The sequence below is a fragment of the Salmo salar genome, chromosome ssa12 (assembly GCF_905237065.1).
Source record: "Salmo salar chromosome ssa12, Ssal_v3.1, whole genome shotgun sequence".
In the NCBI taxonomy this organism is placed as follows: domain Eukaryota; kingdom Metazoa; phylum Chordata; class Actinopteri; order Salmoniformes; family Salmonidae; genus Salmo; species Salmo salar.
In genome coordinates this window covers 71513383-71532057 of record NC_059453.1, presented here as the reverse complement: position 1 = coordinate 71532057, position 18675 = coordinate 71513383, and the positions used below count along the sequence as shown (strand labels likewise).

Below are 18675 nucleotides of genomic sequence, written 5' to 3'. Positions count from 1 at the left end.
AGCAGGAATCAGGAGGATAGAGTTGTGGTCGGATTTACCAAATGGAGGGCGAGGGAGAGCTTTGTACGCATCTCTGTGTGTGGAGTACGGGTGATCTAGAATTTTTTTACGTCTGGTAGCACATGTAACATGTTGATAGAAATTTGGTAGAACTGATTTAAGTTTCCCTGCATTAAAGTCTCCGGCCACTAGGAGCGCCGCCTCTGGGTGAGTGGTTTCCTGTTTGCTTATTTCCTTATACAGCTGACTGAGTGCGGTCTCAGTGCCAGCATCTGTCTGTGGTGGTAAATAAACAGCCACGAAAAGTATAGCTGAAAACTCTCTAGGCAAGTAGTGTGACCTGCAATTTATCACAATATACTCTACTTCAGGTGAGCAAAATCTAGAGACTTCCTTAGATTTTGTGCACCAGCTGTTGTTTACAAAAATATGCACAGATCGCCCCCCTCGTCTTACCGGAGTGAGCTGTTCTATCTTGCCTGTGCTGCGTATATCCCTCTAGCTGAATATCCATGTCCTCATTCAGCCAGGATTCCGTGAAACATAGGATATTACAGTTTTCGTGATCGTACCTCGTCTAATTTATTGTCCAATGATTGCACGTTGGCGAGTAATATTGACGGTAACGGCAGCTTTCCCACTCGCCTTCTGCGTGTCCTCACGAGGCATCCAGCTCTGTGCCCTCTTTACCTGCGTTTCTTCCTCTTGCAAATAACGGGATATTGGCCCTGTGTTTGGAGAATGTCCTGTGCGTCTTGCTTGTTGAAATAAAAATCTTCGTCAAATCCGAGGTGAGTGATCGCTGTCCTGATATCCAGAAGCTTTTTTTTGCCGTATAAGATACAGTTGCAGAAACATTATGTACAAAATAAGTTACAAATAACGGGAAAACCCCCCACATAATAGCACAATTTGTTGGGCGCCCGTAAAACTGCTGCCATTACTTCCAGCTTGATTTTAAAGCTTGCTGGCTATTTTGACATTTAGCCTCTGCAGCATTTACAAACATTCAGGCAGATGTTTGAAACTGGGTGTTAATACTCTAATATTGTGTAGTAATATCTGCTGTGCCACACTAGGAATCTGGGGCACTGACCTTTGGTCCTTTCTTCCATCCAGAAAAAGGACTCAGGGTGAGCCTAACAGGAAATTAATCATGCTTGGATGCTCCTGTGTGCAGGGCTGCCCATCCTTTTTTATAGAATGGAATCAAAATAATAAACTAGGTTATTTCTAATTACAGTATACTTTATCACAGTGGTCTTGCTGTTATTGTAGCATCAGATGTCTAACAACTGACGTCACCAACATTACCCGAAATATGATCAAAGCTACAAACATATACAATATGATACATTATTTATTCATATTACTGTGAAACGTGTGGATGCATATTCATGAGTGTGGTCTGGGGGAATGGATAATATAGAAAACAAGACCACTGATACGGTTATCTACAATCCCAACACATTCTTTAACTGGCATTTCACATTCCAGCATGCTGCTGCTACATGATCAAGGTCTCAGAACCCTGCAGAATGTGATGTTCAGTCAGCTGTGACCAGGACTAATGTGAGCCTTCCCTCATGTGCCAGTCTCCTAGAATAGAGCCAGGCAGTCACATGGGTAATCTGCATATCTGAAAACATAGGTCAGTCTAACTGAGGAAATTACTGTAAACTAACTGAGAGGAGGAGCGGATTACTACCACTGTTTCCCCCTCAAAAAACACACAGTGGTATTTAAGACCTCAGCCACACAACTTACATGACATTTCAGCTAAATTGATCTATTTATCTCTGAGGGCAAACTTTTATTTCGCTACCCAATACCTTTTTCTTTACTCTTATGTAAATCTCCAGCAGTGAATTTATGCGACTCCATTTATTTTTTGGTATAACCTTTCTCTAAATTCCTTTGATGCTCTAACCCAGGGACAGTTTTTTGAGTTGCTGGGTATGGAATTTGAAGATGATCTTTTAATTCAGATTTTTTTGGAGTCAGTGTTTGCAATGCTGTCAAATACTCACATAAACCTGCATCGATTTACTTCAAAAACGTAATGATGTTTACTACAAATGCCATGCAGACTAGTAGATATCTTACTGGTGTTGAATGTTTTTAATTTATTATTATTTTTAATTTATTTAACCTTTATTAAACCAGGCAAGTCAGTTAAGAACAAATTCTTATTTACAATGACGGCCTACCCCTGCCGTCATTGTAATTGCAAAGTATGTTATAACACTGCTAATGATCCACAACATAAGGATTGCATTCAACTTCTTATATAAATGCGTATCATGCTCGTGAATGAACAATACATTCTGTACTTTGCTGTGGCCCTGCATATTGTGATACAACGATAACCCCTCTCCCCATCATTATTTACAGTAGGTGGCAAAGTGTTCCACGCTAGATCTACTTCCACAACTATTGCTGGTCCTATAAAAGTAGTGACACATCAGTAGAAGCTCAAATCAAAGTTTATTTGTCACGTGCTTACTTACAGGCTCTAACCAATAGTGCGGAAAAAAAGGTTTTTGTGTGTGTGTGTGTGTGTGTGTGTGTGTGTGTGTGTGTGTGTGTGTGTGTGTGTGTGTGTGTGTGTGTGTGTGTGTGTGTGTGTGTAGGTAAGTAGAGAAATAAAACAACAGTAAAAAGACATTTGAAAATAAGAGTAGCAAGGCTATATACAGACACCGGTTAGTCAGGCTTATTGAGGTAGTATGCACATGTGGGTATGGTTAAAGTGACTATGCATATATGATGAACAGAGAGTAGCAGCTTTGAGAGTACGCACATTATCATTATCCAACACGTGGCAGCATTTTGTTAACCGAGTGTCACTACGAGCTATTTTGGGGGGGGGGGGCATATGGGAAATTAACTCAGTGAACTTGTGTGGCAAGTCCTGAGTTGGATCAAAGGTTTTAGCGAGCTGGGTGAATGTTGTACTAAATTACAGATGTTATGTGTTGATTATGTACTGTAGTGCTTATATAGGGGCAATGAAATTGATGAATGAAACTCTTCCCAAATACTCTGGCTAAAACCTCCAGTGGCTGAGGATTTGGCAAAATTACGTCTTTATGATTTTTGGTTGTCTCCCGCTCGACAGTTACACCTCAGGAATGCAATCCCCAGGAAAGAAAGCCTCTCTATGGTTCAGAGGGAAGAAGTTGCAATGAATAATGGGAAATAATCTGTTGTCATAAAATGCACAGCCCACACAATCCCCCCTCATCCCCGCCCGCCTGCGCAGCTCCGGCCCATCCAGACTGACGTCAAAGTGCAGATTAGGATGCTTCTCCTCTTTTTTTCCTCACCTAATCTGACAGCTGGACTTTGATGAAACCCAGAGATGGTGCATTCACTGTAGGGAATATTCGTTTAGATACTGTAACTGAAGATGCAAGTAACTGGAGTCCCTCACTATGCAAACATCATGTCAAATCAAAAAATATTTGCAGGTAGAATCTTAGGCTACTGCAGACAACAATGCTATGTTGATGGAAATGCAGATAAAGGATACATGCCTACATGTATGTAGCTAAGGAGGCCTTAAGGAAACAGACCCTCAAGGATGGAGGTGGGGTCCTAGCAGATGATATACGGTGGAAATGGCAGGTATCACTGTCAGTGCTGGCAGGTATCACTGTCAGATGAAGGCAGGGGAAGAAAGATAAAGCACCTGCATACATTGGCACACACATTTATAGGGTTCTGCTGGGTTCATTGCACGGGAGGGCTTGGGCCTGCGATGGCTGATAGCACCAGCAGTACAGTTCAGACATTTAAATGTGCACGCTCATTACTCCAAGCAAGACGCTCCCTGCCACAAGGACCAAATCATTGAGGATGATCTTTGAAGAATTTTTTTGCCAGTAAATGTGCCTGTCCTTCCTTACATATTTCATTTTTTAGAACAGGCACCGCAGCGTGAAGACAAATCTTTCGTCTTATCATCTCAGATTTGACATACTTTATAAATGCTAATGGTATCCGTGTTGATACTTTATTATGTGCATTTCTAACCTTGATATAGCACGCATCAAGGACAAGCAGAAGCCTATGGTTTAAAGCTGAGGTCATGGTGACGTTGAATAAATCTAGCGCTGCCTGGCAGGCAGATGTTCTGCCTCTCTTTAGGAATGTCATTGTATGAATGGCAGACAGAAGTGAAAAGGATAAGAATGAGTTAAGGTGTTGACAGAGATGAGAAATCGCCAGTGCTTAGGAGTGCTATTCTTAGAGGCTTAAGCCCACTGTGATGAACCATGAACACAGATATAAGTGGAACACTATTGTACGCTGAGACACTTTACCAAGCCTCTAATAAGGGGCCAGAAATTGTTATTACTCAGCAGCCATGTTTGAACACGATAAGCAAAACCACATAATCCATATTAGGATGTAGGAAACACTGAGGAAAGTCTACAGTGAAATTGCTGATGAAGAGATGTCAGAGCCCAACCTAGTTTGGGACCCACCTGTTTAGCTAATATATATATCTGCCTGGCAGGCAGATGTTCTGCCTCTCTTTAGGAATGTCATTGTATGAATGGCAGACAGAAGTGAAAAGGATAAGAATGAGTTAAGGTGTTGACAGAGATGAGAAATCGCCAGTGCTTAGGAGTGCTATTCTTAGAGGCTTATATATATTAGCTATATATATATTAGCTAAACAGGTGGGTCCCAAACTAGATTGGGCTCTGCCATCTCTTCATCAGCAATTTCACTGTATAATTTCCTCACTGTTTCATACATCCTAATATGGATTATGTGGTTTTGGTTATCGTGTTCAAACATGGCTGCTGAGTAATAACAATTTCTATATATATAATATATATATATATATAAATTATATATATATATATATATATATATATATATATATATATATATATATATATATATATATATAGTACCAGTCCTAAGTTTGGACACACCTACTCATTCAAGGGTTTTTCTTTATTTGTACTATTTTCTACATTGTAGAATAATAGGGAAGACATCAAAACTATGAAATAACACATATGAAATCATGTAGTAACCAAAAAAGTGTTAAACAAATCAAAATAGATTTTAGATTTTAGATCCTTCAAAGTGGCCACCCTTTGCCTTGATGACAGCTTTGCACACAGCGTAGCGGTTGGTAATCTTCTCTAGTTGCGCCGTGATTGGCTCAGTGTTCTGACATTCATGGGGACACTACGTCACCGCAAAATCTACAGAGAAGGCTTGAAAGTTCAAGCCCCCTTGGGTGCTGCCATAGATTTACATTAGAAGTGCCCATCCAAGAAGGCTCAAGATCATTGGCCACAGATAAAATTAAGTCCAATCAGGTTATATCTATTAGCTTTGATTGGACTGATCATGTCAACATCATACTTTCAAAATCTTAGCTAGCAAGCTAGACAAGCAGATGTCATCAATCAAGTTGACAATCTACTGGCAAATCCTTTTCAATCCTTGTCATATGAAGAGAAATTATAGATAAATCGTATCGGTGCTCATCAGCCATTGGACATAAACATTACACAAAAAGTTGGAAATTGCAAATTCAGCAATGAGTGGTTTGGAAGGAATCAGTGGCTAACTGCAAGTGTTGCAAATGCAATTCCTATTTTGTTTCCCCTGCCGGCTATTCGGTGGAGAGGGTGTGTGGTCCAAGTCTGGGTTTAAGAGTCTCTTTTCCAAGCTTAAAAGGATAATATTCACAAGCAACACCATGTCCCAGAAAATGTTGAATACATTGGCCATGCTGTCAAGTCAGCATGACTTCTGCCACATTCAAAACAACTTGAAAATCATAACTGGGAAATCTCAGACTTCAGTGAGTTCAAGACAACAGGGAACTCGGGAAAAAAACTAGCTCTGACTGGGTGTTTTGATGTTTTGAAAAGTCACCCTACTTGGAATTACAATTCGGGAACTCGGTCCTCTTTCTAGGGCTCCGACTGGAAGATAACTGATGTCATGATTCGCCCTTTTTTTCTCGAGTTCCCAGTTGTCTTGAAAGCACCATAAATCCAGAGAATACCAGACTTTGATGGCAAAGTCTTATGACCAAATTTCCCCACAAGAAGGACCGCCGCACCACCTTCCTGTTCAAGTGAGCACAGCACAACTGTGAGTCCAAAAATTGATTGTATGCTGCTGCATAAATTATGTTATATGCCAGGGAGATATGTATACTGTAGCTAAAAAAGTTATACTCAGTGTATGTTGTGTAGTAAGCTGTTAGTAGCCCATGTGCCTTACCCTAATAATTTGGTCCATTTCCCTTTCATAACTTAGCCTACTGTTCTGACTTGGTGGTACACATGTAGCCTATAGCCTGTTTTAGAGAAATGTAGTCATTGAATACTGTAAGAGCTTTCATTGTCTGCTTATATACCCCCTTTATTTATCCTACGGTTCTAACTTGGTGTACAGGGAGAATACTGTAAGAACGGCCCATGTTCTGAATTCTGTGGCTGTACATTTCAAAAGTGCTGAACGTTCAATCAGGAGAAACAACAGGGATTATCCAGTCGCAATACATTTTAATGACCTAAAGCATGACATTTCTACCTTAATATTTTGTGGCATAGAGAAAGTTAAGATATCAGACGGGGAGGTGATATTAATAATAGTCTGAGTAAAAGAGAATGTTTTTGGATTTTCACCCTCCGGACATTATTTCCTAAAGGACTTAATGATGAAATTACTATGTATGTTATGTTGTGAATTTGAACATAAATGATGTCCCTATTTAACATTACTCTGATGATTTTCATACGATGTACCCAATGAATAATGAAAACTTGCTACGTCCTCATTGTGGTTTTACAGACGTGTTTAATACGTCTTATTTATACACTTTTGTAATATTTATGAAATGCATATTGTTATATTTGGTAGCACTTATTTGTTTTTCCTTCGCCTCCAACCCCTTTCGATGCGTGGAACGGATGTGGGTGGGGCTAGGTCTACATAAGGGTGCTAATTAAAAAAAAATCACAAAAGGTCTGACGAAGGCCGTGAGGCCGATACGTAAGCTTATTAAATATCAGTGATACTATCAAGAGCAGTGTGTGGTTTCCTTTTTCCTTCAAAAGTGCTGAACAAATTGTTATATTGACTACATCTGTCTTAGCTCGCTCATTAATGTCTTAATCGAAATTATGGATTGCCTCTCATCCGGTCATCGTTCCTTTATGACATTGTTTGTAAATCTCAATTGTCAGTAGAAACCACATTTGTTTAAGCAAGTCAGCCATATCAAGGCAGTAAATGAGACTGAATGAACTGTTTCGCTGCCAGACAAGGCTCCGCTGATAGCCAGGTGTAGCAGTGGTAAGGATTCACTTTATGCTTTATGTAGGCCCTAACGGTTTGTGGGCAACGTTTGTCACCATTATAGTGCAATTAATGTATTGTTTAGTGTTGTGTTGTGTAGTGACTTTGCAGGTATGCATCTAAAAACATATTTTTAGTTTGCCCAACCAAGATTTACATGCTAAAATCACCACTGGTATTATGCTACTTTGAGCAAGGCACAAAGCTTTCATGTACAAACGACTCACATACCAAGTTATAACGGGGGACGCTTATTGTATATTGCCAAAGATTTCAGGATTTTTGCAATTTTTCTATCAAGGGAGGGAACCTACCTCTAAATTCCACCATGTGCTCTATAGAGATCATGAAAAGAAGCCACAACAAATATTGTTATGTAATTTTTTTGGGTTACTTTGTATTTTATTTTTTACTTTAGTTTATTTAGTACATATTTTCTTGTAAGTAAACATTTCACGGTAAGGTCTACTACCCCTGTTGTATTCGGCTCATGTGACAAATAACATTTGATTTGATTTGAAATATTATGCTTAACTGTTGGAACCCCCTGAACCCCCTGAGAGCCAAGCCTATCCTTTGTTTGCCTATCTCTGCACCAACAGCTTCTAGAGGAATGAGAGTTCCTTCAAAATCTCACACAAGCCAAACAGAGCAGTAAGCTAGCTCTTTTCAACACAGTCCAAAATCAAATCAATTCAATTCAAATCAGTGCAGGACTTCAGGGTGGAGGGGGAAGTTACAGTGCTTTTTGAACTCTCTTGCCCCTGGCATTTACTTATCTCCACTAATCGTAGTTTTTATCATATCTAAGGCCATTGACTGGGATGGCAGACTGCATTGCATCCATACAGGCCACTTAAAGTTCATCTGCCAGGACTTTCTCTTTTATTTCTTCCAACTACCCTACACAAGAGGTGGGTATTATGGCAGCGAGGGAAGATCAATTTGGCATAATGGCTACAGATTCTGTTGCATTATTCACATTGTGGGAGATGTAAGCCCTCCAGTGTTCCCTAGGACCTAAGACAACTTGGCAACAAGTCATCTTGGATGCGGAACCCATTTATGTGGATTCCCTGTTAATAAAATATGTTAAAGGTTAATTAAGCTTTTTTTACAACCAAATCTCTATATTTGATGTAAACGTCATGTTAAAGAAGGGTCCAGACACTTTGTTTGCAATTTCACATCTTTTTGAGAAACTTATCCCAACCAGACATGGATTTCCTCATCCTTGTTGTGCAGTATGGGGGCTTTTAAAAATATGAACAAAGGCTCCAAAAACACACAAATATGTCCTTTGGAAATGGAAAAGTTCTCAATATAGTGATGCAGGTCTTTACATGTTGTACACATGAAATTGTGTCATTCAAAACTTTATCCGCAACGTTATATTCCATTTTTTTGAGACTCGAGCGATACCTCTCCGTCTAGTCTACAAATAACTGCCAAAATAAAGGAAACACTAGAGTAATGAGCATTACTAAATATATTGAAAACAGGTGCTTCCACACAGGAAGTTCCAGACACTTGTAGAATCTATGTCAAGGAGCATTAAAGCTGTTCTGGCTGCTCGTAGTGGCCCAACGCCCTATTAAGACATTTGATGTTGGTGTTTCCTTTATTTTGGCAGTTACCTGTAGCAGCAGGCTACCCAGAAAATGAAACAGCTGGATAGGGGAAGCAGCTCAAGTCGCACAAAATGGAATATAACATTCCAGATAAGTAAAAAAAAATGACACAATTTCATGTGTACAACATCCAAAGACCTGCATCACTATACTGAGACCGTTTCCATTTTTAAAATGACGCATTGTTTTTTTTTTCAGAGCCCCTGTACAGCACAACGAGGATGAGGAAATTAATCGCTGGTTGCGGTAAGTTTCAAAAAAATAAAAAGTGTCTGGACCATTTTATTACATCCCATTTACATCAAGAATATAGATTTTGGTTGTGAAAAAAAAGCGAACTCCTCCTTTAATGGATTTACAAATACAGTTTTTTAACAAACAGAGCATTTATAAGCTGGTCCCAAAATGTTAGAGGCATGGTTTACCCATTACCTAAAAGGAGATAGATAGATAGATAGATAGATAGATAGATAGATAGATAGATAGATAGATAGATAGATAGATAGATAGATAGATAGATAGATAGATAGATAGATAGATAGATAGATAGATAGATAGATAGATAGATAGATAGATAGATAGATAGATAGATAGATGATATATAGATAGATAGATAGATAGATAGATAGATAGATAGATAGATAGATAGATAGATAGATAGATAGATAGATAGATAGATAGATAGATAGATAGATAGATAGATAGATAGATAGATAGATAGATAGATAGATAGATAGATAGATAGATAGATAGATAGATAGATAGATAGATTGACACATGCAAATACCCTCTGAGCTTTGGTGGTTTCCTCAGTTTATTTTTAACATGTGGCTCAATATAGTGCCATAAAATATAAAACAGATTCATATGTTGCCGTATCATGGCATGAATCTTAAAAAATCTGTGATTAGGAACTAAAAACTAAAGTAAGGCCATTCCTCCCAAACTATACCACTATCTGAAGAAGACAGTAAACAAAAATACTGTCATACATTATTGAGTGTGGCAATGTAAGACAAACTCTATAGGGTCTATTTGATGATAGGAAAATGAGTAAACCAGATGAGTCCACACTGGTTTATACAAGTGTTTTTATATGACAGCTGAGCAGCATAATTGAGCAGCAGTTTGGAGCATTGTGTATTGGTGGAACCTAAACAACACATTACAGTTAATTAGGAAGAAGGCTCAAGTCCCACCTCCTCTCTCCTCTTCATTCTCTCCTCTTCATTTGACAGAACACAAAACTGGGGGACAGCATATTGAGCTACACAATACTACAAAGGCAATGTAAGGTCAATCTGATGTTCTATAACAGCCGAATGACTTGCACTCTATAGGTTTACATGGAGGGAAACGTTGAAAATCTGGAAGAAAAGTTGTAATATGTGAGTCACAGTGTTCTTTGTGGATTTGTATAGACCTCTTTTGACATTAAGGCGTCACAAGGCTTCAGAAGGTCCAAATTGCAAGGTTAAAAAAGTTCAAAATTAACTTTCTGTGGACAATAGTCACTGGCAATTCAACAGGCAATTTTTGTTCTATACTCTAGACGGAACAAAAACATCTCTACTAAAACATTGTTCAGGATATTGTTCGTAACAGATGCCCGCTCTAATCCCAAACATGTTTCCGGAAACACAATGCATGGTTGATGACCCTGCCTGTAAAAAAGACACATACCAAATGAATAAGGTAGCTGCGCTGACCACACAATAGCAAAATAAAATGCTAATTAAAAAGCACAGAGGGTAGGCTTTAGATTTGTTCATAATCATTTTATATAACTGCTGAAATAAAGCCTGGTGATTGGTTGATGGAGGAGCCACCACAGCCCACTTTCCTGCCAATATCTATTCTTACTTCCTGTGAGTCAAGCCCAGCTGTCACTAGCAGACGAGGACAGTGAACAGGAAAGCCTCAGATCAACTCCAACACACAACTTTTTAACTCCCCACTAAATCTCCCCCCACTGTTATGATCCACTGCCTGTTGGACAGCCTGCCATGGAGCAAAGCAAGCCATCAAAGTAAACGTCCAAGATAATGACTTATACTGATCTAGAAAGGGACTAAACAGACTAAACGCCAAAACCAAAAAAGAACGCTGTATGTAAAACTACAATATCAAATATTTCATTATCCGATCACGAGATGTGGGTTGATAAAACTGAATCAGTACATTGGCCTATAACAGAGCAGAAATTCAACTACAGTGCTTAACCACCACACAGTACTTGTGTCTGTGGACTTGGAATAACACATGATGTTCAGTATGCCTGTGCCCTCTGACCCTGGTGTGCCTGAACAGCGATTATTACTATCCTTATCCCTGTAATGGACAGATGTTCCTATCAGATCACACCAGCAGCACATCATGAGACCACATCCTTTTTCCTGATTCAAATCAAAACACAGGACTTTGTTCTCCCCACGTTGCCCTTTGAACCCATTTCCAGCTGTTTAGAGTTGAGATTTCAACTTAATTTCCTTTTCATATTGGTTTACCAAGACCATGTATCCATGTAATAAGGATATTATATTACAATACAATATCTAATGAATCTATCAAATTCATAAATATATCTAGTGGTATTTACAAACAATTTAGAGGAAATTGTATAAAGCATGAAAAAATGCATCACTCGTGTAAAATGTATGCTGACAAAATGTATCCTCTGCATTGATATTGTGTTTCTAATTTATTTTTGATTCTGTTTGCATTTAGACCCTGACACTGTGGAGGAGAGGGCAATGTGGGGAAATAGGATTATGGCTAGCTACTGTAGTTCATTGTAGAAAGTTCAACTCTGCTCTATGACCTGAATAATTGACATGGAATACATTACAGCAGGTTATAAATCAATACAAAATATCCTTAGGCTTGTGTGTTATCCACAGACTCAAAACATGACAGGGACAGTAATTAAATACATGTATTTGAGATTCAGCAATAAGAGACGACATTGTGCTGCCACAATGTGCACATACAAATAGATGAATAAAAACATCTCTCCATATGGGGGGTACTTACAAAGAGTGCCCAGCTAGACATATAAACAACCACTAGGCATTCAGCTGCTCTGGCAGTGTTGACTCACAGAGAACAAAAGAGAGCAAAACATTTAAATGAGAATACTCATGCCCATAGTTGGACAATGCTGCAAGAAACATTGAAGACAGAGCTGCATTGGGATGCAAAAGGAGTAGATTAGTAGATTTCTTTCTCATTTAGCAGACACTCTTATCCAGAGCAATTAAGGTTAAGTGCCTTGCTCAAGGGCACATCGGCAGATTTCACTTAGTCAGCTCAGAGATTCTAACCAGCAATCTTTAGGTTGCTGGCCCAACCCCTTAACCGCTAGACTACCTGCTGCCCTAAATGAGAAACTATTGCTGTGTATCTATACCATGGCCATTTTTATGTGGGTAAAACAAAATGTGTTTTTAGTACATGTGTGGGAAAACTTCCAACCTGGACCCTCATACAATCATGGTCATCTAATAATGGAAAATCTCTCCCTCACCTCTCCACTGTGATAGCTGATGTGAGGTGAGTAAGTAGCTTAAAATGGCTGTCATGCATTACCCAGGTAGGTGCTATACATTGGTGCTGGATGTGGTATTTCTCAGTGTACAGATTTTTGAGATCCATTGAAAAATACTATATAAATGTCTGTATTATTATAGTTTATTTATATAGTTACACAATTGTGGCCAGACTCTGTCCTTGTAAACAATATTACTCTTTCAATGTCAGGTTATGACACACACACACAAAATAATACAAGAGAGACTAAAGGGCTGTTCTAATCTAAACTACTATGACACCTTCCACTCGTTCTCTCACCCTCGAACAAGAAGGGCTCCCTTGGGAAAACGTCAGTGAAACGTCAATGGAGGGCTCACTGACTTGAGTGGAGTGGGAAGTGAAGGGTTGATGCTGCTTACAATGCAGTGGGCCAATGTAGGCATATGGAGTTAATGCACTGCATTTTCAGAGCAGCATGGATCTAGTGGCAAGTAGCCCGACATTCCTAACTACGCTTTAGCTAGAAACAGAGTTGTCCCCTGACATTTTGTAGCAGATCTGAGTCTGGCTAATGAAATCGTGATGAGGTTGCCCTGCCTGCAACTTCAAAATTAGTATCACCCTCAGCCCTTGAGGGAGTTGCTTCTTGGTCTAATGGTCAAGACGTTGTTTTCTCATGTGGCAGAATAGGGTTCAGATCCCGCCCGTGACAAAGGCGCCCAACTGTGGGACGGTCTTTCATGGGGTAGGAGGTCATAGGGGGTGTATGTAGAGGACATGAGCCAGGCTCATGTTGTCGTGATGAGGTAGCCCTGCCTGCGACTTCAAAATCAGTGTCATGCTTGGTTGAATAGGAAAGTGTCAAAGCGTTCACTCCCTCAATTGGTTAAAGGTGCAGCAGCATCATTGATGATTTGCATTCCCTTTCCTTAACCTTTTCGCCTCACTCCACCCACCAAAATCAATTCACTCTGCCCACATTTTTCACTTCACCTCAATTCCCTCTCCTTCAAATGAAAACTAATGACTTATAGTATTTTGCCTCCATCCTTTGCTTTCAGTGACCAATTGATTAGACTGCTCAATCACTATATTTCAAATGTATTATGTGTTTCAAACCTTTTATGAATGGAATAGGACAGTCAAAAGGCAGCCCATAGACTGCATCTAGGTATGAAAGATGCACTATGCATAAATCACTCCGCCATTTCCTGGTTGCTAAAATTCGAATAGTTAGACTTATTTCAGTGTATGTGATAAAACAAGCAAGTATAGTGTAGAGAATCATTGTACCACCTAAATTGTGAAATATATATTTTCCATAACCCAAAATCAGTATTTTCAGCTGTTTGAAGCTGGTGTATAAAACCGAAGGGTAAAAGAGCAAAAACTAAATTTAAGAATGAAACATAGAAATAGCACACAAAGAACAGATCTACCACTTCTTAGACTTGCTATCAATGAGAATCATAAATATACAGTACCAGCCAAAAGTTTGGACAAACCTACTCATTCCAGGGGTTTTCTTTATTTGTACTATCTTCTACATTGTAGAATAATAGTGAAGACATCAAAACCATGAAATAGCACACATGGAATCATGTAGTAATCAAAAAAGTGATTAACGAATCAAAATATATATTTTTTTTTGAGATGCTTCAAAGTAGCCACCATTTGCCTTGTTGGCAGTTTTGCACACTCTTGGCATTATCTCAACCAGCTTCATGAGGTAGTCACCTGGAATGGATTTCAATTAAAAGGAGTGCCTTGTTAAAAGTGAATTTGTGGAATTTCTTTCCTTCTCAATGCGTTTGAGCCAAATCAGTTTCGTTGTGACAAGATTGTGATGGTATACAGAAGATAGCCCTATTTGGTGAAAGACCAAGTCCATATTATGGCAAGAACAGCTCAAATAAGCAAAGCGAAACGACAATCCACCATTACTTTAAGAATGTCAGTCAATCCAGAAAATGTCAAGAGCTTTGAGGGTTTCTACAAGTGCAGTCGCAAAAACCATCAAGCGTTATGATGAATCTGGCTCTCATGAGGACCGCCACAGGAAAGGAAGACCCAAAGTTACCTCTGCTGCAGAGGATAAATTCATCAGAGTTAACTGCACCTCAGATTGCAGCCCAAATAAATGCTTCACAGAGTTCAAGTAACAGACACATCTCAACATCAACTGTTCAGAGGAGACTGTGTGAATAAGCCCTTCATGGTCGAATTGCTGCAAAGAAACCACTACTAAAGGACACCAATAAGAAGGGACTTGCGTGGGCCAAGAAACACGAGCAATGGACGTTAGACTGGTGGAAATCTGTACTTTGGTCTGATGAGTCAAAACATTTTATTTTTGGTTCCAACCGCCGTGTCTTTGTGAGACGCAGAGTAGGTGAACGGATGATCTCCGTATGTGTGGCTCCCACCGTGAAGCCCTTACACACCTCCAGGCTGTGTAAGGGCTATTTGACCAATAAGGAGAGTGATGGAGTGCTGCATCAGATGACCTGGCCTGCACAATCACCCAACCTCAAACCCAATGGAGATGGTTTGGGATGAGTTGGACCACAGAGTGAAGGAAAAGCAGCCAACAAGCGCTCAATATATGTGGGAACTCCTTCAAGACTGCTGGAAAAGCATTCCAGATGAAGCTGGTTGAGAGATTGCCAATAGTGTTCTGTGAAGAGGCGACTCCGAGATGCTGGCCTTCTAGGCAGAGTTAATCTGTCCAGTGTCTGTGTTCTTTTGCCCATCTTAATCTTTTATTTTTATTGGCCAGTCTGAGATATGGCTTTTTGGCTTTGCAATTTGCATCCTGGAGTCGCCGCTTCACTGTTGACGTTGAGACTGGTGTTTTGCAGGTACTATTTAATGAAGCTGCCAGTTGAGGACTTGTGAGGCGTCTGTTTCTCAAACTACACACTCTAATGTACTTGTCCTCTTGCTCAGTTGTGCACTGGGGCCTCCCACTCCTCTTTCTATTCTGGTTAGAGCCAGTTTGCGCTGGAATAACCCGATAGAATAGCCTTCATTTCTCAGAACAAGAATAGACTTACGAGTTTCAGAAGAAAGTTCTTTGTTTCTGGCCATTTTGAGCCTGTAATCAAACCCACAAATGCTGAAGCTCGAGATACTCTACTTGTCTAAAAAAGACCAGTTTTCTTGCTTCTTTAATCAGAACAACAGTTTTCAGCTGTGCTAACATAATTGCCAAAGGGTTTAATAACGATAAATTAGCCTTTTAAAATGGTAAACTTGGATTAGCTAACACAACGTGCCATTGGAACACAGGAGTGATGGTTGCTGATAATGGGCTCTGTATGCCTATGTAGATATTCCATAAACAAATCTGCCATTTCCAGCTACAATAGTCATTTACAACATGAACAATGTCTACACTGTATTTCTGATCAATTTTATGTTATTTTAATGGACAAAAAAAAAGATTTTCTTTCAAAAACAAGTGAATTTCTAAGTGACATCAAACTTTTGAACGGTAGTGTATATATAAATCACATTTCTATGTGAATTTTGTTAGGTGGCCTAAAAAGTTACATATTGCAGCTTTATGTAAAAATGTGTGATTCAATGCTGTAGAATCTGGTCAGATCTTTGAGTGTCAGACAAATAAACGAAATCTACTCTAACAGTGACTGTGCTGTAGCCTAGTTTGGCTAAATAAAAGTTATTGATCTACATCATAAACGTAAACCTAATGCAAGACCCCAGGAGCCCATGGAATAGCCTTCAATTGTTTATAAAAATATGCAGCAGTACACAATGCCTTGATCTTATGAGAAAGTTCCAGTATCCAGGCAGTTTTTCATCCGTTTCTTACTCCCCATTATAACTATTATATGTGGGAGATAAGTAAATGTACCAATTGTCTTCATTCACAGATAAAAGGCTACTGTTATTTTGTTATTATTAGAAGTCTGGTCCTGGCTGTATTCATGGGCTATGGAGAACACTTGAGCTAAGGCTGCATTCAATGTGAGTCACCCAGGAGCCCGAAACATAACCGTAGCCTATAGCTGAATGCCATAATTCACAGGCAGCAAATCTGTTAGCGATCTGAAGTAGTAATGATAACAATCATAATAAAATAACATGAAGAAGATAATTACTTGATTTCACACTGTAAAGTTTATGGACCATTTGCAAGAAATACCATGATGTGTGATGCACACTTCCTCCATCTATGCTCTCCTTTACCAAACCCTAGTACCCAACGATACCATATCTGAGGATGCCAGCAGTCAATACTGAAGCTGCGGAGGAATACCATTCTAGGGTCTTCAAGGAAACCATTCACTTTATCGGAATGGGGAAAAGTTGAGGCAATTCTATGAGCATACATATTGAATGCTATGGTTCATAATATGAGCGGCCAACATTTAAACTGTTTCAAATGTACATGGAGTCAGCCATCTGCCTTCCACAGCGTCTCCGAAATTATGACCTCACGAATTCTTAAAATGTGAGAGGCTTTTTTTATTCAACTCTCACATACTGTGTTTTATGCATAAATGATGACTTACCAACGGCTAAATCCAGCAGATCTGCGAACAAGAGGAGACACAAAGAGAAGACAGTCATCTTTCCCTTATTTTGCAATAAATCCCAAACTCCATCTGCGTTTACATGCTCCCCATTTGTCGGCTGCGTAATCCCCACCATTCCAAAGGTGTGAGATCGAGAGGTGCCCACAAACTGTTCATGATGCAGCTCAAGTATAAATAGAAATATGATAAATTCGTTCCAAGTACACTTAAATTACAGCAAAGAGGACCAACAATCGTCAAATGAAACGGTTCCTCAACTGCGTAGAAAAATATTTTCCTGCTAGACAATCAACGCTAAGCAGTGCAGTCGATGATTAGAAAAAAATTATATAGGTTGGATGAAAATCTATGCTTCTCAGTCAATGCTCTTCTCTCTCGCCCGCGCGCTCTATCCTCCCGCCCTCCAGCACACACGCAAGCATACAGTCACTCCTGATCACTCGCTCTTTATTTCACACAATTTTCCTTAATCCTACCCTGGCTCTAAACCCTTCCCCTCTAATTCTGTCCACTAAACCGATTTATTTCAGCAGGATTTTGTTTTTCTTTAGTGAAAATGTTTTTAAAGATCATTATAACCTCCTGTATACTGCAACGCCTTATTCTACTGTACATTAACGCAATGAACCTGAATAGTTTCAGCATCTTTAGCTGGCATACTATAGCACCAGAACCATGAGCGTCATCACCATGAAAAACTATGAATTAATCCCGAAGTGCACCTTGCCCCTCTGTTAAAAAAACAGAAAACCTTTTGCCCAAATATTCGCATTTTAGTAGCCTGCGCCAAGCTCCTAATGCAAGTGTAGGATTATGTCAGTTTCTCTCCCCTCCTTTACTCTTTATCATGAGTATGTCCCATGATCAAATACAAATGAGGTATGGATGTTATTGTGGATTTAGTGTCCACACATACTTTATTTGTAAACTCTGCATTTGTCCATTTGGCCAATTCTTGAAAATCATCCACAATAGATTGAATAAGGCATATGCATATGTTATCCTCTATGCACTCACTGCAGGTGCTCACAAAATGTCATCAAATCAGCAGAGTTAGATTTTGAACTCAAAGACAGCGTTGCTACTGGAACAAATCAAGATGAAATGATATGTTCTCACTGTACACAAACAGACACCTGAAGCTGCTTCAAGGTCCACATAATGCAAAATATTTGTAGGGTTTATGCTATCCTATGTTCACTTCCACCCACAGACCAGGTTGTAATCCCCAATATTATTGAGTATAAAGTATGCACTCTGATTTTTAGATAAATAGCAGTAGCTTACAATGGATTTGGAGCAAATGGTGGCATATTTGATTCTCTTTGGTCAGTGGATTGTATAAAGATATTTGCATTTTGAATGACCTTGCCTATAAAACAAGGAGAGAGATTACATAAAAAGAGAAAAATAGAAGGAAAGTTGTCATAAATGGCTAAAGACAGTCTTATTCCCTGGAGCATTTAATTGCACTGCTGTAGAGGAACTGGCCCCAGTGCAGAAGAGGCTGCTGTCTGGGATAAGGTCTACAGTACTAATGCACTATCACACATCTCTAGAGGGCAGTGTCAACAACAATTTATTGAGGCAACAGAGCTGAA

At 39.4% G+C, this 18675-nt stretch overlaps 1 protein-coding gene across 2 annotated transcripts in view; it reads right to left on the bottom strand.

The window, feature by feature from the left end:
* Window positions 1-17653, bottom strand: part of LOC106565900 (immunoglobulin superfamily member 21) — a 298252-nt gene extending 280599 nt beyond the window's left edge. Inside the window, exon 1 of one of the 2 annotated variants that reach the window (XM_014133564.2) lies at window positions 17051-17653. In XM_014133564.2, coding sequence (XP_013989039.1) covers window positions 17051-17189 — 139 coding nt within the window. In that variant the 5' untranslated portion in view covers window positions 17190-17653. The remainder of the gene's footprint in view (window positions 1-17050) is intronic. The other variant, XM_014133565.2, reaches the window with a different exon arrangement.
* Between the last annotated feature and the right edge of the window lie 1022 nt (window positions 17654-18675).